The sequence below is a fragment of the Accipiter gentilis genome, chromosome 6, assembly GCF_929443795.1.
Source record: "Accipiter gentilis chromosome 6, bAccGen1.1, whole genome shotgun sequence".
Classification (NCBI taxonomy): Eukaryota; Metazoa; Chordata; class Aves; order Accipitriformes; family Accipitridae; genus Astur; species Astur gentilis.
The window spans coordinates 4878928-4900733 of record NC_064885.1 but is presented as its reverse complement, the minus strand read 5'-3'; the positions used below and the strand labels follow the sequence as shown (position 1 = coordinate 4900733).

The 21806-nt window shown below is 50.0% G+C and overlaps 3 protein-coding genes across 5 annotated transcripts in view; 2 read left to right on the top strand and 1 right to left on the bottom strand.

The window, feature by feature from the left end:
* The window catches only part of ITGAE (integrin subunit alpha E), a 39159-nt gene extending 38989 nt beyond the window's left edge, over positions 1 to 170 (top strand). Inside the window, exon 38 of the mRNA XM_049803015.1 lies at positions 97 to 170. The gene's annotated coding sequence lies outside the window, so the exon portion shown is untranslated. The remainder of the gene's footprint in view (positions 1 to 96) is intronic.
* P2RX5 (purinergic receptor P2X 5) lies at positions 17 to 18552 on the top strand. 3 transcript variants are annotated; one of them, XM_049803044.1, is made up of 12 exons: positions 17 to 203; positions 8128 to 8278; positions 11474 to 11593; positions 12599 to 12674; positions 13032 to 13128; positions 13515 to 13595; positions 14419 to 14557; positions 15407 to 15543; positions 15823 to 15916; positions 16443 to 16508; positions 16825 to 16907; positions 17355 to 18552. In XM_049803044.1, exons 1-12 carry the CDS (start codon positions 169 to 171, stop codon positions 17428 to 17430), a joined length of 1155 nt encoding a protein of 384 aa, XP_049659001.1. In that variant the 5' UTR covers positions 17 to 168; the 3' UTR covers positions 17431 to 18552. The 3 variants fall into 3 exon arrangements, with proteins under 3 accessions (XP_049659001.1, XP_049658998.1, XP_049658999.1); XM_049803041.1 differs by lacking the exon at positions 17 to 203 and adding an exon at positions 5355 to 5738; XM_049803042.1 differs by lacking the exon at positions 17 to 203 and adding an exon at positions 5356 to 5738 and having other exon boundaries at positions 11474 to 11545.
* Positions 18553 to 20288: 1736 nt separating this feature from the next.
* Positions 20289 to 21745, bottom strand: EMC6 (ER membrane protein complex subunit 6). Its single transcript, XM_049803055.1, has 3 exons — positions 21683 to 21745; positions 21511 to 21577; positions 20289 to 21219 (listed from the first exon to the last, which is right to left on the bottom strand). The coding sequence occupies exon 3, from the start codon at positions 21175 to 21177 to the stop codon at positions 20845 to 20847; it is 333 nt and encodes a 110-aa protein (XP_049659012.1). The 5' UTR covers positions 21178 to 21219; positions 21511 to 21577; positions 21683 to 21745; the 3' UTR covers positions 20289 to 20844.
* Positions 21746 to 21806: the final 61 nt, after the last annotated feature.

Sequence of the window (21806 nt, the reverse complement as noted above, 5' to 3'; positions counted from 1 at the left end):
AGGTGTTGCTCGTGAAACCTTTTCCTCTGGGAGTCAAGTCTGAGTAGCATGTACGTTTTCCCATGGCTGGAAAAAGTTACCAGTTGCTAATTCCAGGGAGGAAAGGGCAGGGCAGAGGCCTCGGTCTAGACTTTCCAGCTGTTTACGTGACGAAGGTGAAGGAGGGGGATGAAGGTGTCTCTTCAGCATTTGCAGCAAGCAAGGTAAGCTCTGACAGAGCTATCAAGCCAGGACCAGTTTCATGTCTTTCCAGGTCAGGAATGATACACGTTGGCAAAGAAGTAAAAACCTGATCTGTCAGGTATATTCAAGAGCAGGGTTTCACCTTTAAGTCAGTGGTTAATGTGACTACACATTTTATTAAAACTGTTCAGCTTTCAGGCTTTGATTTAACATTCTCCTCTTATTCCCCAATGATGCTTTTATTGGCTGACTTTAGAAGGTGAAAACATTGCAATACAGCACTGCGTAATGCTGCTGTTCCAGCTATCGTTGCACTCAATCTCTTAGCAATGTTTTATGTGCATTTTTATTTAATTTCTGTTATCTGATTCACTGCCAGCTCTCTCACAGAACAGGGCATGATGGATTAGTTTCATTAGATGTGCAGTATTTTTCTTTCCTCTCTGGCCCTCTTCCTCAAGTACTTTCACTTCTTGGATTGGGGGAGAGGAGTGGATAAACACTCCGGCTAATGATAGCAAGACCTCCTGCACACTATAGGGAAGTCAAGACTTGGGGGAGCAACCTGGAACGCATTCAAAGGCTGAAAATGGCTCTCCTGGAAGAGATGAGCTGAATCAAAGAGGGAATATATTCTGGAACTTCAATACACTTCCATTTCTTACTCCCACAGACAGATTTGGATGGTGCTGTGGATAATGGCAGAAAGACTCTTTCCACAGATTCCCTTTCTAGGCGAAAAAAAAAATCTGGATGTTTTTCTAATAGCTCCTGAAAGAAAGATTTCCTTCTCCATTGTGGCTGGGTGTGCAGTGGCACTAGTTAGGAGGACAAATACTGAGGCTGATTTTTGTCAATTTTTCATTGGCAAGTGGCAACCTACTTCTTATTTACACCACAAAGTCACAGCGAGGATTAAAATAGAAGCTGAATGGAGCATTTTTCACTGCAGGCTGCATACACGTTTCTTTGTTCTTGCATCCAAACCCATCATCTTCAGAAAGCAGCTTATGCGTAATGTTACTGATTTCCATGTGTTTCTGTGTGCACGAGCTGTGGTTTAAAAGCAGCTTCCTCTTCCAACCTGTTCTACTCTTCCCCTCGTTGTTTGGGGTTTTTTTAGATGTTGTCCTACAAGTATGACACTATGAGAAAAAACCACTAATGGAGGGAGCTGACCTCTGCCTTTTCCGCTGTTCATTCCCTTGCCAAAATAGTTTATTTCCTATTTACATCCTCTGATCCTTGTCTCCTTTCTATTTCAGTAGCTGGTCTGGCGCCTATTTCTAAAGGATGATGCATCTGCATCACTCAGGCATTTGCTGCAGGAGCATTTCCAGTGCTTCAGAAATGTCTCAGCATCTTATGAGTCAGCCGTCATGCGTTTGGGAGCCAATGTTTTCTGTTGTACTTGATAACTCGGTAAAGGGCGGAGTGGAGATCACTGAGAGAATTAATGCCTGGGGGTGTTTGTTTGGAACTGGAAGCGAACAAGACAAGTGCCTAAAACAGGCACCTCCAGCAGTCACTCGTGAATCACGTCTGTACTGGCCAGGGCTCTCTGCCATGGCCCAGAAAATGTGTGGTCTCTTTTGGGTGCAATTTTAAGACATTTTTGGGCTGATCTTGAAATCTTTCTGTCCTACAGTACCATAAAGGGACAGATGTGACTTCACTGTGTTTCAAATGGCGCTGTGTCAGGGCAGAGGTCTAAAGTTTAGTTTCCACAGTCCCTTTACGTGGCATTTACAGACTCGTGACTGGGCTGAGTTCAGCTCTGGGGCAGCTTAACACCAAAAATGCTACTGACAGGTGGAGGGAAATGTAGAAGAGGAGCAGTCTGGGCGGAGAGGGATGTGTACCCTATGACTACGGGTGAATAATGAGAAGGCAATCACCATGAGCAGTATGAGGAATTAAGTATAGGTGTAACGTCAGGAATAAAAAAAGGGAGAGTTTTGCTACTGGAGGAGAAGTCCTCCCTGTGAGAATTTCCAGACTGAGCAAATAGCCCTCATGGGAAAGGAGCAGAACTGGTTTTTTCCATGGGAAATTAAAAATGTTGGACTCGAGAAGGGAGATACCTTGCAGAAGAGATCCGGCCTCAGTCCCTTGAGAAGGTCTGAGATACTACTGGGGTTTTTTTTTCCTTTAACTTATGATGATTAGATTTTGTTAGATTATTTACGTCCCCCCGGGAATGAAACTGCTTATGTTTGAACAACTCACAGATACTTCAAGGAACACACCAGTAATCTGGATTCACAGGCAAGAAAAAAAAAAAAAAGGTCGTGAAAACTAGAAGGTGATAAGAACAGTATCTGTAAGAGCATGCCAGCAACGGTGTTTTCAGCACAAATCTAGCCTGTGCTGAGCAGTATTCAGAAAATTCTGAGGTACATTTGATACAAATTGAAGCTTTTTATTCAAAAACAACTCTTGCAACTGTGCTTCTACTTGATGGCTCTAAAAAAACCAAGAAAAGTATCAGGTTTACATCCTTTTTTTTAATTTTAGTGATCAAACCTGGTTGACATCTTCAGGTCACAACTATAGCAGGAACACTTATCACTCTAAGGAACATTTTTTCTAGCCTACGTAAATCCTTTCTCGCATTAATTGACCTAGAAAATAATTACAAAAATTCATAGCAGACCTGTGTCTGTGCCGTTAAGTAAAACCAGGCCGGGAGGTAATGCACTGTTTAATTGCTAGCAAGTGTCTTGGTCTGATTTCAGCCTGTGCAGTCACCCAGACAGATGAGGATGGAGTGGGGAGGTCTCTAGACACCACCAAGGCCTGACTTGTCTCTGCTGATACTTCATTTGTCCATGAACCTGGGTGTCTTTAGTGTAGCAGGAGCAATGGTAGAGGCGGTCCTGAGACGTGGGATATACTTGCTGCTTAGTCCTGTCCCTGGAGCAGTTCCAGCAGGGCCAGGGCAAGCAGATGGTGTTCTCGTGGGACCAGACCCGTGATCAGAAATGCTGTCACCCAGCAGCTTGTGCTTGCAAAACATCTCATCTAGGAGCAGATTGGGCAGAAGATCAAGTGGTGGCTCCTTTAGGATGCTCCCGCCTCCATACAGCTCTGGTTCCTGGAGCTGGGTCAGTCTCCCTGTGCCCCAGCACTAACTACTTGGCTCTGGGGTCCGGGCAGTGGCAAGGGAAGATAAGCTGAGACGACCTTTCTTCCTTACTCGTTTCTGGCTTCATGGACCGCTGTGGTCTCCTTCTTCCCTGCAGGACTGCGTTTTCTTGGAGGGCTTCATCTCCTTTGGTTCTTATATGTTTTAAGATACTTTTAGTTGTGCTTCGGGCTTTCACACAGAGGATCTTTAAGACTGGAACGAGCGACAGTGTGGTCTGTAGGCATCTGGTACGGAGGGGTGGGTACAATGGCCAAATACTGTTCGAGGGAGAGAGAAACCGTGAGAAAGAGGGCTCCAGGTGGGGCTTGGGGAGCAGCCAACATGTTTTGTGAGATAAAGAGGGTCTGCCCGTGTGGGGTGTGCGGGTAGGGAAAGGAGCGTCACGGGCAGTGGGAGAGACGAGCAAGACCCAGCCTTTTGCTTGTGCTTGAGGCTGAAGGGTGGCTGCAAAATTTGGGAGCAGGGTTGGGGGCTACCCCCGAGCCAGAGGGGCTGGGGTGGCCTTTCCCACCTCTTGGGCCCCAGGGCTGAGCGGACGGGGGGTGCACGGGAGCGGGGGGCTCGGTCCCTCGGCAGCCTGCCCGTCATCCCAGGAGCCCCTCGTGAAAAAGCCACACGCAGAAGCGATCGCCGGCCGTGGGGCTGGAGCTGGGGAGCGCAGCAGCTGCCGGGTTAAAAGGAGGCCACAGGCAGATTTCTGTTCTAGTTTTGCAGTTGCTGGAGAAAGGGTTTTTTTCGCTTTGCAGAAGGAAACTCTAGGGATGGCTGTGGGGCGAGGGATGAAATGAGGTATTTTGAGGATAGCGTTTCGTTCGTTATTACGCTCTTTGTGAGTCTCTTGTGATTTGGAGCTACCTTGTCGCATATTCATTAAAAAATCTGATGCATCTGTTTAAATTGGATACGGAATTTAAGGAGGATGAAGGATAAAATTTTCATAAAACCTGAGGTCTTGAGAGTCATTCTGCCTGGGAAGAGAGTTGCGTCGGACAGAGATGTGTGTGCTGGAGCAGATTGCCTCGCTGTGCTGCCTGCTGCCTCCATAGTGTGACCCACTCCCTTGACCCGTGTTCAAGCATGTATCACAGTTGCACACTCTGTAATCTCAAGAGCCTTCCCGGTCCTGACAGAGCCTCGTGAGCTAATTGCGTGCTCACGTGTGAGTTAATTGGGTGCTCATGCGTGAATGCCGTAAAACCCTGCACTTTATACCTGATAAGCCACTTGATGTGTCTGATTAGACTCCCTCTAATAGATTCAGCCTACGGGCAGTCCACATCCCGTCCTCCCATCAGTGCACAACTATGGGATCCTCCCAGAAAGAGCACGCTTCAGTTTGGATCCCAGCTTGCTGCTGGATCCCCTCTTGATGAGGTACGTTAGCTCTTTTAGCCAGGCTGCGGGAAGGTCCTGGCTTACGTCGTTTTCCACCTCAGAGCTCATTCTGTTTCCCCCTCAGCCCCGAGACGGTGTCCACCCTTCTCGGTTAAAGTAATGGTCATTTCATGTCCTTGTATATGCACGCGCCTCTGTTAGACTGGGAGTCACTTCTTACAGTACTGGTTAATAAACAACTTTTATCTCAGTAACGGTTAAACCATTATTCTCCCTTTGGCATTTTATCAGATGCTATGTTCTGTATGTTTGCCTAGCTCAGCACTCTACTGTACATTTTAGTGAGATGTGATGGTAATTGATCCTTTAACCACATGCAGAATTTATTTATTAGTTTCTTAAGCTGGGTTTTTGGTGGGAGGATGTAGCAGCCAGGCAGGTACTTTGGATGACTGGTAAGGACCCAAGTTCTCACTGCTCATGTAAACGCTTAAGAAATTAAAAATTTAACCAGGTGCTTTGCCATCATGTAGAGGCTGAAGAAAGGCTTTAATACGTAAGAGTGAGAGACTCCAGCTCTGTCACCTTGGATGCTGTAATGTGACTTCCTGCTATAACGCGTTTCATTATGAACATTTTGTTTACTGGGGGGGGGGGGGGGGAGAGAATGAAGCCTGGGGGCAAAACTGAGACGGGGGCTTCCCCAGAGGATGCATTACCCGGAAAGCAGCTAAGGAAGGATCTCGTGTTAGAGCAGCTGCTGCTTTCTGACCCGAGAGCCGCTGCCAGCGAAGAGCTGACGAGAGGGAGGAGATGAGCCTTTCGCTCTGAAGGGGTTGGTGTGTCAGGTTTCCAAGCAGAGCACGTGTGGATAATGCGAGCTGCAAACGCTGCTGCCTGCTCCAGCCACCGGTACAGAGCGAGCCGGGAGCATGGGGCAGGTGGCTTGGAAGGGTTTATTTCTATCGCTTTTTGATTATAAAACGGAGAAATACGTCATTGCAAAGAACAAGAAGGTGGGGATTCTCTATCGAGTGGTGCAGCTCTCCATCCTGGCTTACCTGGTGGGGTAAGAATCACCCTGCGTTTCACATGCTGCTGCGGTCGCGTTCGCTTGCTGTGGTGTGATGAAGATTAATGTAGGGTACTCTGCGTATAGCGACAGCTTGCTATGCCTTATGATTTTAATGCAGATAGTTATGCTTGTTTATACAGCTGGATTTTTTTTAATGTCTGCTAGGTTATATCTGATTTTTCACCTGCTAGGGATCGCTAGATTCAGCTCTACCTTCCAGATTAACATTAGGTTAAAAATAGATCAAATGGCACTATGGCTTTGTACTGCATTATTTACGCCTTTATTTCTGTATTCGGTGGGAATGGTGCCAAACCTTAACACCTGACTCATTAGAAACAATAGCATTTATGGCTGTGGTTGCTGAGCCTTGGGACAAACCTGGGTTGTCTGCATGACGGTGTGACATGCTCAAGTCTAAACGGGAGGGAACCAAGCACAAAGTGGCAGATTTCTTTGCTGGAGTGGGCTGCAGCAGCCAGGATTGTGGAGGTTGAAGGCAGCGTGAGTCGGCTGCCTTGCGTTTATTTCAGAGCAGGGCGAGTTGGCATGGAGATAGCTAGAGCACCTCTTAGAAAAGGCCCGGTTCTGCAAGAAGCTGGTCACACTGACATGTAACGAATGCAGCAATACTCCTTGCAGCTTGCAGGCTCGGACCTGGAATTCTCTCGCCGATGTGATGCCTCTGCCATTGCTTCCTGAGTTTCTGAGGCTTTGCAGAATGTGATTCATAGGTCTTTACCCTCACTGTCTGTGCTGATGAGTCCCTTCACCTTTCTCACACCTCGTGTTTTCACTGATTAAATATAGCAGGGTAATTTTTACATGCTGGCTTTATTTATAGAAAGGTGTACAGTTCCAGAGCCTGCTTTAGTTAGTAGGGCAGAGATGAAATCTCAGCAGTCTGGCATGTATTAGCTGCTAAAGGAGGAATCCTGTAGATAACATTGCCGAGGACACATCCGCCGTCCAAGAGGGATATAGCATGTCCAGTGACCGTGAGTGTTCAGAGACTGTCTGTGCCATACAGGCTTTTTCTCTTCCCTGGGCAGTTATTGCCTTCTGCAAACCTTTGGCACTGTCACTGACGGTGCCTGCAGTGACTCCTTGGTGGCTGGGGGCTTAGAGTGTATCGCAGAGGTGGTTAGCGTTCGTCTGATATCTGACGGCTTGATTACGTACCCATACCTGTTCAGGGGCTGGCTCGGGGGTCGTGATCATCAACGCCTCTGGATCCTTTCTTGCACGTAGCTGCCGTTTCTTCCCCGATTCACTGTGAAAACTGTAAGGGTCTGCTTTTGAGCCCTCCTGGGAGGGAAAAACGGGGTTCTCGGGGGGGGGGGGGGGGGGGGAAACGGGAAACTAGGAGACTTCACAGGGGTGGAGAATGTTATTATTCGGGTTTGTCACAAGCAGCAGGTGAAGGGCAGCATATGTCAGTGCCGCTCAGCCCCAGAGATGGCTGCTTTCTCTTTCTGCATGCAGTAGTGCACTCCAGGTCAGTGCACTGCAAAGGGGAGCCGTGCCAGCAAATGCAGCCTGCGTCCCTCTCCCAGAACCTGCCCTGGCACCCTTACCTTCTTCAGGGGTCTGGGTGATTTGTTGTCTTGGCAGGGGACTTTGGCAGTATTGTGGAGAAGCCGGAGGCATTTCATTTAACCCAAGGAAGTTTTCACCCTATGATATGGAGCTCTTGGTGCTTCCAGTGGGAAGCAGCAAGCAAAACCTTTTCCTGGAGTGCTTAGCGAGGCAGCAGCTCTTCCAGGTGTGCTAGTGAGAAGCCTGAAACCCAGTGCAAAGGCCAGGGTACAGTCAGGTTGTTCCCATCACACTGGCTTGCAAAAGATCCTGTATCCAGCTGAGAATATTCCCTACATATTTCTGTTAGTGATACGCAGTTCACCTGCTGGAATTGCAGGTCCCCAGCCATGATCTGTTGCTGGACTGGTAGCCTAATGGCAGGCTGCTAAAATGGGAGTGAGTCATGTATTGTGAAACAAACCACGCTCTTCACCGCAACTTGCAAAAGCTTATGTTATTTTTCATCTTGAGGAGGACAGAGCCCTGCCTTCCCCTCCTTCCGTGGAGGTTGCTGAGTGTAGCACAGGACAGGGAGGTGGGAGGCTTTGGTTTTTTACCCTGTTACTACACCTTTAGCTGCGTGTGGGGTCTTGGTCCTGACTTTTCCTCCAGTGCTGTAGATACGCACAGCTTGTGCCAAAGAGTTCATTTTGAATTTGTAGTGGTCCTTGCGCAGGGTTTGGTGCCATTGGCATGTTTTGGTTTGCCCTTGAACGGTGTTTGGCCTTGGTGTAAATCTTCGCTGACTTACTTGTTCCCTGACCCCACTTGCTAATGCTGCTGCCTGCTGTTTTCTTTGCAGGTGGGTGTTTGTTGTCAAGAAAGGCTATCAGGACACAGACACGTCCCTCCAGAGCTCTGTCATCACCAAGCTGAAAGGAGTAGCGTTCACCAACACCTCGGAGCTGGGGGAGAGGCTGTGGGATGTTGCAGACTACGTCATCCCTCCACAGGTTGGCATCACCCCACTGCTATCGTCTCTGCCGTGCAGCTAGAAAGACATCTTCCAGCGTGGTTGCTGGTGGAAAGGCTGAAGTGATGTATCCAGGTCTCTCCTGTGAATAAGCAGGAGGTGGGCTACAAGAAAGCAACGCTATGCTTCTCTTGGGTCTTTCCAGCAAATATCAAAGCAGTCTTGTCTCTCTCACAAAGCTCTGTGATACTTGGCAAGCAGAACTTTGCAAGCAGAAGTCCCTTGGACTTCAGCGGGACTGCTCAGCCGAGCGAAGTGTCTGCTTGCCTCCATTCCTGGGCTAGAGCAGGCATGCATGGGGCAGCCCAGAGCAGGTGGGAGATGGAAAGAAAATGTGGCGCAATTTGAGTGATGAGGGTTGCTTGAAATGTCTCTGGCTAAACCTGCCTTGCTGCTTCCTTGACTTGGACAAAGTGAGATGCGTAGCTGAGGCTTAAGGGGAAAAGATGGCAGCAGATGTGGCCAGTCACCACGCTGGAAGTTGCCCATCTGTGCTTGCCAGGGCTGTTTGCGCTTTCCCCGCTAGCGTCCACCATGTGCATGGAAAGGTATGAGGGGAAGATCGGGATGCTGTGCAGACAGGGGGAAGAAAGCTATAAACTGAACAGTTTACTTGGCTGTACATAGGAATAAAACTTCACCTTCCTTCTGCTGCAGCCCACGTTTACTCAGACCTATGGATCTGTGCTTTGTACCTCCACCAATTTCAGTGCAAAGCCTCAGTCTCAGAGTGACATTTGCTGTGCAGCAGGAAGGCCAGGCAGCGTGCTCGTGGTGCCTCTTCTTCAAGCTGTGTCAAGCCCTGGGATGCTTAGAAGGTGGCCGGTGTGCACATCCAGAAATGAAACGGTGATGCTGACCAGTATTTTAACTCGTCAGATGTTTCTCCTGTGACTCAATGGTCTTGTTACTGCACGTTGGCTTATTGGGAGGCGTTGTAGTGTGGTGTGCTGAGTAAAGATAGCCAGCTCTGCCTCTGGGCTGGTGTACTCTGCAACGCAGATATCTGGGCTATGGCATCATGAAGGCAAACATGACTGTGGAGTCAGGCTACAGTATTGAATCCAACATTACTGCAGTCTGCCCCAGCATATGTCAGCCTCCAGCAACCCCAGTGATGTTAGACCCTGGGCTCACAGTGAAACTCAGCAACTTCTGTGGGCTGTGAGTGCAAACATAGGCATCTCACGAGCTTTCCTGTTCCACGTGCTGATTAATGTTTGTCTGCTGAATGTCTCGGGTCAGCTGTGAGATGTGTCCTGGATGGGATTTTAGGAGTATCTGACTGCCTGCTACCAGTGCATTAAGTGACCTGCATCTGCTACCTACCGCATAATCTCTCATTTCACTTTGGAGGGAGAATCCCTCGCTGTCCTGCTGGATCTGGGTGGGCTGGTTTGTACCGGAGAGATCCAGGTAGCAGAGCGGGAGGCAGCGAGGGCTGGGAGAAACCCCATCTCCTCCACAGAGCAGTGGGCAGCTCTCCTGACCCCACAAGCGCAGCTGCTGACCGACGTGTCCCTCCTGCCGAGGACAGACATACCTGTGTCCCAAAACGCTGGTGGGATGTGGGGTAAACCCACCCCACGCAAAGCACAGCGAGGGAAGGAGAGCGAGCCAGGTGAGTGTGAGAGCACTGAGTTCTGCTCTCATGAATGGAAAACCTGAGATCTCTGATTTTTGCGTGCAACGGGCAGGCCTGTGTGTTGGAAGGAGTTTTCTGAGAGACTCTGGAATAAACAGCAGGCACTCAGCTTACTGAAATTCATCCCTGAGGGCCTTCAGACAGGGTGAACCGGTCCCACTTTGGGGTTAAGCTTAATGTAGAGCAGGGATTCACCTGGCAAATCCTTCACTTGTCGCTTTCTTGGGCTTGTTCACTGACAGGTTTGCAGGAAAGTCTTGTTCCCTGTTGTGGTTCAGAGCAGCCTTGCGGGGTTGGGGGTCCAGAGTTTGCTCCTGATGAGGTGTTTTATCATCAGGTGCTCGCTTACACAAGTTACGGGTGGCGGGGCTTGACACACTGCTGGTTCTGGTCGTGGGTGAGGGTTTTTCACCTGAGATGCTCAGGGCTTGCCCTGCCTCACGCCAGGACCGTAGGCTGGCTCTGATGGTTATGTGTGTCCCCTCGGCATGACGAGGGACAGGCTCCCCAGTGCCGGGGGCTGCCAGGAGAGAACCCGTGTTTCTGTAGCTGCCGCCTGGTGTTGACCCTCCTCCCTTCCCCACGTGTGCACAGTATGGAGCAGAAACGGTAGGAGCACATGGTTTATTTCGGCATTCATTTCACTTCTGAGTGGCTAACCAGCCTCCATCCGCAGTGCTGTGGTAAGCTGCTTTCTCTCCCCTCTCGCTGACTGTACGACTGTCTTCAGGCTTGTTTTTTCCTGTGGTTTCCTTCGGTGGTTGGCTGTTAAGGGGAAACCATTCAGGGGAAAAGTTAACAGTTTTAACTTTTTGCTGAATGTGGGGAAGGGACCAAATAGAGGCTGTAAATGTGCAAAGACAGGAAGGCTCCAGGACAGGAGTCAGCTGTGCATATTGTGGCTTTGCCTAAATACAGAGGAAACGCAACGCTGCCAGAAATAAGGATTTGGGGGATGAAAATGCAGTCAACTCTCTCTTTGCATGTCTCGGGCATCCCAATGGCTTGATAAAGGGATCTGTATTCTCTCTATTACAGCCATGCTAGAAGTTCTGTGTTTTTATCACATGTCCAGAGTGTTGCACTAACTCTGCTCCTGTGCTGTGCCCTGCTGCCTTGCTCTGTGAGCTCAGGCTTGTAACAGCACAGCTGGGGCAGCCAGCCTGACCCCGTCTGAGAACAAACACCCACGGCTCTGCAATGGAACAGGGCCTTTGATCCCTGATCAGGCACTCTGTCCTTATGGAAAAGGAGGACAAGTGCTTGCTGAGCAGCCAGAGAGGCAAGGCTCAGCCGTCCTGCTCGCCAAATTAACGCAGCCTCTGAAGCAGAGCCCCTTAAGCCATAGAGACTCGCCGACCTCATCCGAACAAATATCCAGACAAAGGGTGCTGTTGTATCTCAGCCTGAAAAGCATCAGGAGAGAGGGAGGTGTTACTGTTCCGCAGAGAACTGCGTCCTCCTTGTAACAGGTACTTAAAGAGTAAAACAGTTTTTCTAACTCTTCCTGCCTTACTTTGTTTATTCTAGGGTGAAAACGTCTTCTTTGTCATGACGAATCTGATTGTGACCCCAAACCAGAGGCAAGCCACATGTCCTGAGGTAGGAAGAACTGAGCCCCTTGGCCCCCAGACCCCTACAAAACTGGGGGTAAGAACTGGCAGACGACATCTGGGGAGCAACGAACGCAGGAAGGATGAAAGGCGAATGGTTTTTTTCTGTAGTGTAATATCTCAGTCGGGAAAATCACACTGGTTACTGCAAACCTGGGAGGTTCAGCTATCATAGTTTCTAGAGGCACTGATCATGTAGAGTCTTGCTGACCTTAGTTGAAGGTGTTGGACATCTGCCCAGCTGCAGATGAGACTAGAGCAGTCATTGCTCGGAGTCAGAAAAGGCCGTGGAAAAACAACTTGGAGGTGACTCAGTCTAGTTACGGGTAGAGGAGACTTTCTAAGAGCCCCATCCTGGGAAAAGCTGAACATTCAGGCTTTCGTTACCTTCAGGACGTGGAAGGGTGCCTAGTACCTTCCAGAACATGCCTTACAGGCCAGAGGCATGAGGTCTTTCTGGGTCATGTAGAAATGTCCTCTGTGGAGACGTGGTTCAGAATGGGCTGGAGCCCGGGGGAGGAGGACGCTGACCGTCCAGGGAGCGTTGTCTCCATGTAGCAGAGATTAATTTTCCATATCACAGGCAAAGCGGTAGCCGAGGCTGAGAGCACAGCTTGCTTGTTCAGGACATGGCTGTCCTCTAGTGGCTGCATTAACCCGGCATGCAGCCCGGAGAAGGAAGGGTAATTTGGGGCTCAGAGAGCTTGTAGCTTCAATCAAAGGTAGGATTATCTCTTAAGGTGAAGTACTGTGGCCTCCTGCCTGGTTTTGGCGAGTGCTAGGTGATGTCTGGGTTTTCCCACAGCCTGTCCCTCTCCGGGTTGAGCAGAGCCCCAAAGCACGACGCCACAGCTGAACCATGGTGTTGCCGGTGGCGTGATGCTGTTGAGCTATTTGCGTGCCCTACAGTTACCACTTCAGCTGCACGTTTTTAGTGTTCACCATCCTATAGAGAATTCGCCCCAGATCAGCAGCACTCTCTTACCCCTTTGAGTCTCGTGTCCTGTCACAGGTCTCACTTCTGTCCTCTTCCACTTTGCAGAGTGGCAGCATTCCCGATGCCCTGTGTTACAAGGACGGGGACTGCCTGGCAGGGGAAGCAGTGGTGGCTGGCAATGGTAAGGCAAAGGTCCCTCCTCCTGGGCTGTGTCTGGTAGAGTCGTGTTCCTTCAGAGGCATCAGCCTGGTTACAACCCCAGACATCTCCGATTACGGAGAGTGGCAAGGACTTTCTTTTCTTTACTGTCTTCTATTAAGATTGCTGCCTTGCTTACGGCTCTGTGGTGGCTGGGCCAGAGCACCCTGGGCTGCTCAGAGAAGCAGCAAGAGAGGGGTTGCTCCAGCTGAGAGGCCCTTTCACAGCAGGGAGGACGGCTAAGGGTAGCAGTGAAAACCACCCGATTTTTGTGTGCCCTCTAGGCAAAGAGAGGAGGTGGCTGCTCTGTGTGACCTTTTCTGTGATGTCTGTGCTGCAGGGGTTAAGACTGGCCGTTGTTCGAAAGACAGGGACAGCATCAGAGGGACTTGTGAGATACTGGCCTGGTGCCCAGTGGAGAAAAGATCCAAGCCCAAGTACGTGGCCATCTTATGCTGTTTCCAAGCTTGAGCTGCTTGGCTTCTGTGTCGCTCGGGGCGGTTTCTGGGTTCTCTCTGCTTGGATGCTTGCTTGAATGCTGGCTGTTGCAGCGCAGGAGGGAGCTCTGCATGGCCCCCCCGGCAGGACCAGCCCTCTGCTCCCCCCTCCGTAGATCAATGGCTGTCCCAGGGCTGTTTGCAGCTCTCAGGGCTTCCCTCAGCCTGCACGCTCCTCACCAACTCCTTGCTGGCAGCGTGGGGAAAGTGGCACGGCTGGCCTCGCACCGTGGGATGAAACCTACCTGTTTCTAAAATGGCAATTCAAGTTTTAGCACGTGGGCAGGGTGCAGACGTAAAACAGATAACAAACCCTTCTCTTCCAGGAAACCGCTTCTCGCCAGTGCAGAAAACTTCACTGTTTACATCAAGAATTCGATCCGCTTCCCCAAGTTTAAGTTCTCCAAGTGAGTGCGGGTGCTCGGAGATCCCTCTGTCCTCTCCGTCACAGAACCAATAACCTCGGTTTGCTCCACTGTCCTTCTCCTGCCTGAGGGTTGGGGTGGGGAGGCTGATATTCCCTCTTCTAAGGCGCAGGGAGAAGCCTTTGGCTTCAGGCTGTGGGGAAACAAGGAAATAGTGAGGGCTTGGAGCTTCTAGAGAGCAACCGGGATAAGGCTGTCCTTCACCAGATGAGGTCTGCGATGGCTCCTACAGCATGGGGTGCACCAGAGCTCCTAAGGCAGATGGATCTGTCTGCCAGCCAGTGCGTAGTGAGGTTCCTGAGCTGCTTTGGCTCCCAGATGTTCCTCCTCTTCCATAAAAATGAAGGTGCCTGGACAAGGCTGGGAAAATGCAAATTTAAAAGTATTTGTTTGCATTTGCTGCTACAATATGAACAAAACGAAGAAGTGTAGGATGGAGTGTGTTCTTGCTATTCTCCCAGGCTCAGCTAGAAATTTCTAGCGCCTTTATTTTTTTCCTTCCTTGAGAAAACCAGGTGGCCGTGGAGCACTCTGGCAACCTGTTCCACGTGAGTCCTTTCTTGAGCCCAGATTCAGCCGGCCTAGTCCCTGCCTGGCCTGGAGGTCGCTTTTGTGGGGGCAGCCTGCTTTCCCTGGGCCAGCAGTAGAGAGGCTTGCAGGGTGTCAAGGCTGGTGGCAAGGTGCCATTTCTGTTGTGCATGGGGGGTGTTGGAAAAGTCTCTTGTCTCTGCAGTCTTGGTGGCGTAGGCTTGTGCAGGCAAGCAGAGAGGGAGACGAGTTGGATTTCCCTCTTCCCTACGTGCAGGATGAATGTGCTGGCAACCGACAATGAGTCCTACCTGAAGACCTGCCGCTACAGCACAGAGCATCCCTACTGCCCCATCTTTCTCCTGGGGAACATCGTCCGATGGGCTGGGAGCAACTTCCAGGAAATGGCCTCGGAGGTAGGAGTGCCCCTCGGGTTCGTGTGGCTTCCCAGCTGGCCGTCCCACTCGCTGGGTGGCCGTGAGGAGAGCCACTGGTGAGCTGGGATCTGCCTCCTGTGCAGGGTGCAGTGGAGAGATGCTGGTTCTTAAAATCACGCTGGTCCCATTTATCCTGTCCCCAGGGAATGAGAGGAAGGGCAATGTAGGTCCTCTGGAAGAGGGGGTCGGGTCAGTTATCTGTTATTCAGGGCTACCCAAACCGCTGCTCTGCCAGCAGGGTTTCTTTGTTTAATTTCGACATTACTACATCATCAGTTTAAACCCAGAACTCTGGAACGCCAGTGGGGCTCCTCTGCTCAGAGAATGCCCCAGGAGGCTTCCCCTGTGGGAAACAGACTCGTTTCTGCACGGAGTCGTGGGGCTGCAGCGCCAAAGAAGGCTGCGACCCAGTGTGTGTAGCCCGGGGAGGGGGGAGATGGAGCCAGTCTGAGGCATCCCGGGAAGCACAGGGTGAGAAGAGTGCAGGCTTTGTGCTGGCTTCTGCACTTGTGAACCTCATCCTTGCATGAAAGAGCCTCTTCTCTACTGAAGTATGTTACAGCCACTTAAATTAATGAAATCAGTGTCCTGGGATGAGAATCTTCCTACGATACCAGCACAGAGAAAGCTAGGGTTGTGAGAAGAGTAATGTGATTAATACCATAAGCGTGAACTGAGCCCATCCAGAAGCGCGTGTGCTCATGTCTGTGACCAGAAGTGCAGCTATTCTTGTCCCTGGGGAAAACTTGCCCAAGGATCTGACAAATTTGAAGACACATTAATTGAACTAAGCTTAAAAAACTCACACTGTCTCTCTCTTTCGTTAAGGGTGGTGTGATAGGAATTCAGATTGAATGGAACTGTGATCTTGATAAAGCCCCTTCTGAATGTAATCCTCACTATTCTTTTAGCCGGCTGGATAACAAGTTTGCAGAAAAGTCCATCTCTTCTGGGTACAACTTCAGGTAAGTAAAGAGGAGAATACGGTGCGGTACCATGGTTGGGCTGAGCTGGTTTGACTCGCAGGTGTTGGAGGTTGGCAGTGAAGTAGTACCTGGCCGTGCCAGGCACTGCCCCAGCCAAGCTTTGCAGAGGAGGGGAGTGAGGGACTCATGCTCATGGCAAGCTAAAGCTGTTTTTGATAGAGGAATAGATCTGTTTGAAGAGACAGGTGAACGCAGATGGGTTCTTGTGTGGGGCGGGGTGCAGATGATGGAGTTAAAATCAGCGTCGTTGTATTCCAGGTTTGCCAAATATTACCGGGATGCTGAGGGGGTCGACTACCGGACGCTCATTAAAGCGTATGGAATCCGCTTTGATGTGATGGTGAATGGCAAGGTGAGGTCCCAGGCCAGAATATTTCAGAGCCTGGAGAGAAAAAGGTGGGGGACATTTCTCGGTGGGAAGGCAGCTCTGGGATGAGAACGGCCTCTCTGGCTTGTCGTAGGAAAGGTCTCTTGCCATTCATCCATGTGGAGCTGACCCTACATAAGAAAGGAGTACCCTACATAGAGTGCGGATGAGTCTGCATCTCTTTTACCTAAAACCAGGCTCCTGTAAAGTCTGACAGAAGGAAATACGCCCCAGAGTCTTGCTTTCCATGCGTACACACCGCAGAAAAAAGAAAACTAATCCAGGGGTGACGCAAGCTCAGAAACGCAGCCATGGACAGTTGCATCCGAGACACACACAGACCTTTAGCCTCCAAGATTGTTCACTGCAAATCTTCCGTGGTCATGCCTGCTTGTTGCTAACAAAACACACCCACAGGCACTAGTAGCTTCCCCTGTGTAACACCGCACCCTTAAATTTTGTTTCTTGGGTTGTTCTTTCACCAAGTACTTCATGACCTTTTTTCTTTTAGGCAGGGAAATTTAACATCATTCCCACCATTATCAATATTGGTTCGGGGCTTGCTCTCATGGGAGCGGTAAGTGAATGTATTTTCTTAAAGTAACATATTGGGACCCAGATCCCTCATTTAGGTGGTACAAGGATAAAATGGGACGGTTGGTTTATATTTTCTCCAGCAGAGTTTTTGCTACTCTGACTGCTCAGTCAGGTGCATGTCTGTGTCCTGTCTTAAAGGCAGTTGTTAACATACCTTGTAGTCCGAATGCCCCTAAAATGACATGAAGGAAAATACAGCTCCCACAAGTTATTCTTCTTCCATGCTCATTGCTCATTAGATCAGAACACTTCCTCTTCTGCTCTCAAGATGAAACACAAGTTCTTTCTCTTTGCAGGGAGCTTTCTTTTGTGACCTGGTGCTGCTGTATCTGATTAAAAAGAGTAACTTCTATCGAGGCAAAAAATACGAGGAAGTAAAGTAAGTGGGCTTGGCTTTTGTGTTTAAACATAATGGCTTTATTGTTATGACTAATAGAAATAGAAGGAGATATGGGAACACAGTAACCATTAATGGCAAACAAAGGCGAATTCCAGGAAAAGATATTCCTCCAAATGAGTTTAGCCGTTACTGCCTCCCTCCGCAATTCATTGCTGCAGTTAGCTGGGGAGCAAAGGAAGGTGCTGTGTCATGGCTGGACTATAAACGGCCTTGCACTGTCGGTCCATAATGAGTGAGGAGGGAATTGGGGCAGCTCCAAGAGCTCCAGAGCCTCGTGAAATTGAGAACTGGGGCTTTAGCTGTACGGAAGGTGACAGCCTTTGTGGTAAGGTGTGACAGGCCTGGCTGGGAACCTCTTGCCCACACTGCTTTCTGAAACAAAAATAGCTTGCTTGCCTTGCCTGTCACTTCTGCTTGTTTCCTCAGGTCCAGTTCCAGGAAATCACTATCTAGCCCTACGCTGAATGGGAATCAGAACCCTGACCAGCTCGGTGGGCTCTAGACACAGCGACGGGTCTGCCAGCTGGACTCGTGTTCCAGGAAAACCACGCAGGTGTGAAATCACACCCAGACTGGGAGGTGGAGACACCCCAGATCAGGTCTACTGTCTATTATTGGGATTTCCAGAGGGGGAAAAAAAAAGTCCTTTAAAGAACACCCTTCTTTCCCTGAGATGTTCTCTGGTATCCTGAGCTTGCAACAGTGTGTCGTCATTATGGATTTATAAAAGGATTTTTATAAAAGGAAAAAGAAGGCACCAAACAAAAGGTTTTGTATCTGTTGATAAATATATCTGTACCTACGTCAGTAGCCAGTGTTATCCTGTGGCTGTGCTTTGCTTCCATGTGTGAAAGAGCAGAGATGTGAAACACCACTGGCACTTTGAGGAGGGCTGAGGCCCTGATTCAACCCGTCTCCTGCTCCACTGGCTTGCGGCCACCGCTTCCAACTCTCGCTTGTGTTACATGCAAGATTAGATGTAAAGCAGCAGGACTGCTCTTGTCGGGAAGTGCAATGAAATGCAGCATTTCAGCAGCTCTCTGAGCCCGGGGGAAAGGGACTTCTTATCCTACAACGCCCGTGCTGACTGGGCCTGTGTCACAGTGGGGGCAATTACTCTTACTGCAGTGTGTGAGTAAGCATTAGGGCCAGAAACGGTGCTCATCCAGGAAAAACCTTCGCAACAGCCGCAACAAGGTGCTCTGCTCGTCTCAGGAACAGCAGAAGGTCCTGCACAGCTCTGAACGGGGAATCAGTTCAGCCACGGCTGGGTCCCAGCTACCTCACCGCTACCCACCGTCTCCATTTGTAGTTGGCCCAGAGAACCGACATTTCAGAGCACGGAACAGGTAACAGCAGGCAGAGGAGTATTTTGAGGCAAGGCAGGGATAGATGGTTTTGTGGTTCATAGTGGGGGGGTGGGGAACGGGGGTTAGCGCACTGGAAAACAACACGGTACTGGGAATATCTGCACAGGGATGTTCTTAGGTTCTCCCTCCTTTTGTTCAGTGGCTGGTGTCATTTGCTCAGGATTGTCCTTTCTGCATCACTTACCGATGGCTCGTGGTGGGGAGAGATCTGACTTAACGCTTCTGCCGGTTTTCGTAGTACCCTGAGCTGTACTGCAGAGACTGAAAAGTGTGCGTGTGGGGGCTCTGTCAGGTGAAACGGACTTTGCCGGGTTCTTCTAAATACACCAACAGGAGGAAAATGTAGCAGACAGATGTCCACTACTTCAACACTCTGGTAACTTCCAAGAAATACAAGTGCTTCTTTGTTTCTCAACAGAGAACTAAGGCTCACTGCAGCCCATTTTGTGAATTTATGATCACGTGGGGGTGTAACTAATCTCAGAAGAGTGCTCATGGAATATCACTGTTTAAAGTTTGTGTTTGCTTGAGCTGTCAGGAACCGACTCACCAGCCCCTGAAGACAGTAGGTGAATAAATATTCCTGCCTCATTTAAAGCTTCCACACCGTGGCTTGGTACAAACTGATCAGTGTTCTGTAAATGCCACCAGGGCACCATTGATCAGGAGTCATCATGCTAAAGACTACGTGTTTCTGTGCACTCTCTGAGTATTGAGATTTAAAGGACTCCTGCTGCAGCGTCCTCATGTACTGCTAGGACAGCTGTAGAGGGTGGTGGTACAGAGAGCTGCTGCGATCGCATGTTACACACAAACGGAAAAGGCAAGCTGTGCTCACCTCTGCTTTAACTTCTTTAAGGTGGTAGAGGTTGGGTCTAAATTAAAACTCACCTCTGTTAGCAGTGGCAAACTCCAAATCCAGTCACTGATAGCAAACCCCACCCAGTCTAGTCCACTCCCTCTGCTTCTGTTCAGATGCAAGTAATTATCAAGTCAAACATTTAGCTAGAAGAGAATTACACAGTGGACTTAAAATAATTTAGGATAAGCTGTGTACCTCTGATGCTATAATCGCATCCAAAGCTGCCTCTTCATGCCAGAAGTCTCTCCTCCAGGCAACCACGAGTTAACGTATGTATAACTGACAAGCTGCACTAGTCAGGCCCATTAGAACTACCATGCCAATACAACAGCACAGGCTTCTGACTGTCAGAGCTTAATTCTGTTTGAATAATTTCTAGATGGTGAAACACAGGGTGAACCCCACATGTGGCATCAGGCCAAGGCACAACTCACGGAGACCAAGTAGCTCATTGTAATACATAAAGCTGACTGTGCTCTAATGAAACCAATGTTTCAACTTGACAAAACAACATCTTCTTGTTAGGTGACCAAAGCGATTTCCTGAATTTAAGTCTTCAGGGGCTTCAGGCCCCCAAAAGTCCCTAGAATATTTCCCATTTTTATACCCTTTGTTTAACACAATTCCCACAACCATTGCTGTTGATAAAACATAACCAGATTCCTTCTCAGGAGCTTGTTTCTTTTGATTTTTTTTTTTTTTTTCCTCCTTGTATTTAACATACAGCAATAAAATTTGTCACTTTAGGGCAATGCTCTCCAAGATTCTTCTGTACAGTGTGTTTTTTAGGTTGCACACACCGCCATCTCTTTGTGATACATACTTACGCTAAGCAAGTTAATTAAACACTAAGTTTGTGCAAGCAGGTCTATAGCAAAGATATTACCTGTACAGCAGGTGACCAGATTTTCCCTTCTGTTCCTGCCAGGGACATATGGAACCACAACACTGCGCTGCTCAATTACAGAAAATGCTAGCAGGCTTACACCTGCGTTCAGCACAGAGTGAGCCGGCAGGTAACAGGACCTTGCACTTACTTGGTTGTGTTCTGTTGGACACAACCGTACAAAAAAGAAGCAAAGCGTTTGACTTGGGAGAGCATTACTTAGTGACTCTTGTACATGCCAGTGAAAAGTATCTGTGACAATGATGTCATTTATTGGTAGCGTATACATATAGCAATTGTGGAAATAACATTTGCACTAGAAACTCAATTACATTTCTGTACCAAACCTTCACGTACACTTAGTTACATGCTACTGTGCAGTATTTCCTTGTGCCAGTGGATTTTTTTTTAAGAGGGCTGTGCTACACACTGCTTGCATTAGTATTTGCGTGTAGGGACAGGCAGCAAACCTAGAAGGGATTGCAATTGGTGTGTCTTACCCAAAACACAAAGGATACAAGGGACTACGTTAACCAAAACCCACGGTTGTGCCTGCAATTAGGGACAGAAGTTATTCCTTCACCACCAAGCAAATATTCCTGGGAGGCATCCAAGTGGTGTTTCACATTCAGTTTAATTAGAACAGTACTACCGATTCATTTGTACTTGGACATAATTTACCGACAAGCGATGAACAACGGTTTAAAAGGTAAGCTGGCCTAGTTGTGTGGATGACTTTTGGCAACAGTCTTTCTGCTTCATTAAAAACCACTGCAGCTACTGCGGCTCCTAGTCATTTTAGTAGACGTGAACCATGCCGTACAGGAAAGTCCAGAACAGGACGTACGTGAAAAGCCCTCCTATAAGCCCCCCCGTGAAAAGCGGCCTCCGGGATTTAAAGTACTTGTTCCATCGCCGTCCGGCTTTTAACACCAAGAGCACAGAGAGGAGGACGGAAGCCAGGAAGTAGAAGATGAAGCCGTGCAGGCCGGTCAGGCCGAGAATCCCCGCCGTGGCACCCGACAGGGCCGACACAGACGTCCTGCAATAGTCCAGGATGGCGGCGTTCCCCCGCACCGCCGCTTCGCTGATGAACTGCGGCCCTTCGCGTTTGGCCACCACCGCGGCCATGGCTCCCTGCCGGGCTCGGGGACCTCCTCTCTCCCAACGACACTGGGGAAAACGAGACACACACTGTACCGGCCGGGGGCGCGGGGGGGGGCGGCGGACTAGCCCGGCGCAGCCCCGGTCCGGGCCGAAGCGGTGCCTCCCGCGGAGAGCCGGGCCCGCAGCACCGGCCCTGTGAACCCGCTCGACTCCGGGGCGGCCGCTGCCCCGAGGCCACTTTCAGATACACCGTTCCGGAGGCGCGGCGGCAGCTCGGAGGCCCGTCCTGGCGCCGCGCAGTGCCCGCGGGGCCCTCCCGTCTTTCTCTCCCCCCCCCCCCCCCCCCCGGCCCGTTACCTCTCATCCACGGCGACGCGCTGCTCCGCGGGACCCTCGCCCGGGTCCGACCTTCACGCCTCACACCCTGCCAAGGGACACCCGTCACCGCCGGCCAGCCGCCCGCGGGGGCTGGCGGGGGGGAGGGGGAGGAAAGTAAAGCGGGAGACCGAGGCCGCCGGGCCCAACCTACCGCCACGGCGGAGCCTCACGCCTCCCCGCCGGAAGCTCCTGTCAGGCATCTTGGCGCGGAGACCGCCGGGAAAGAGAATCTGATTTCCGGCGCCCGCTCCCCTCCGCCGCGGGGCGAGGCGGTA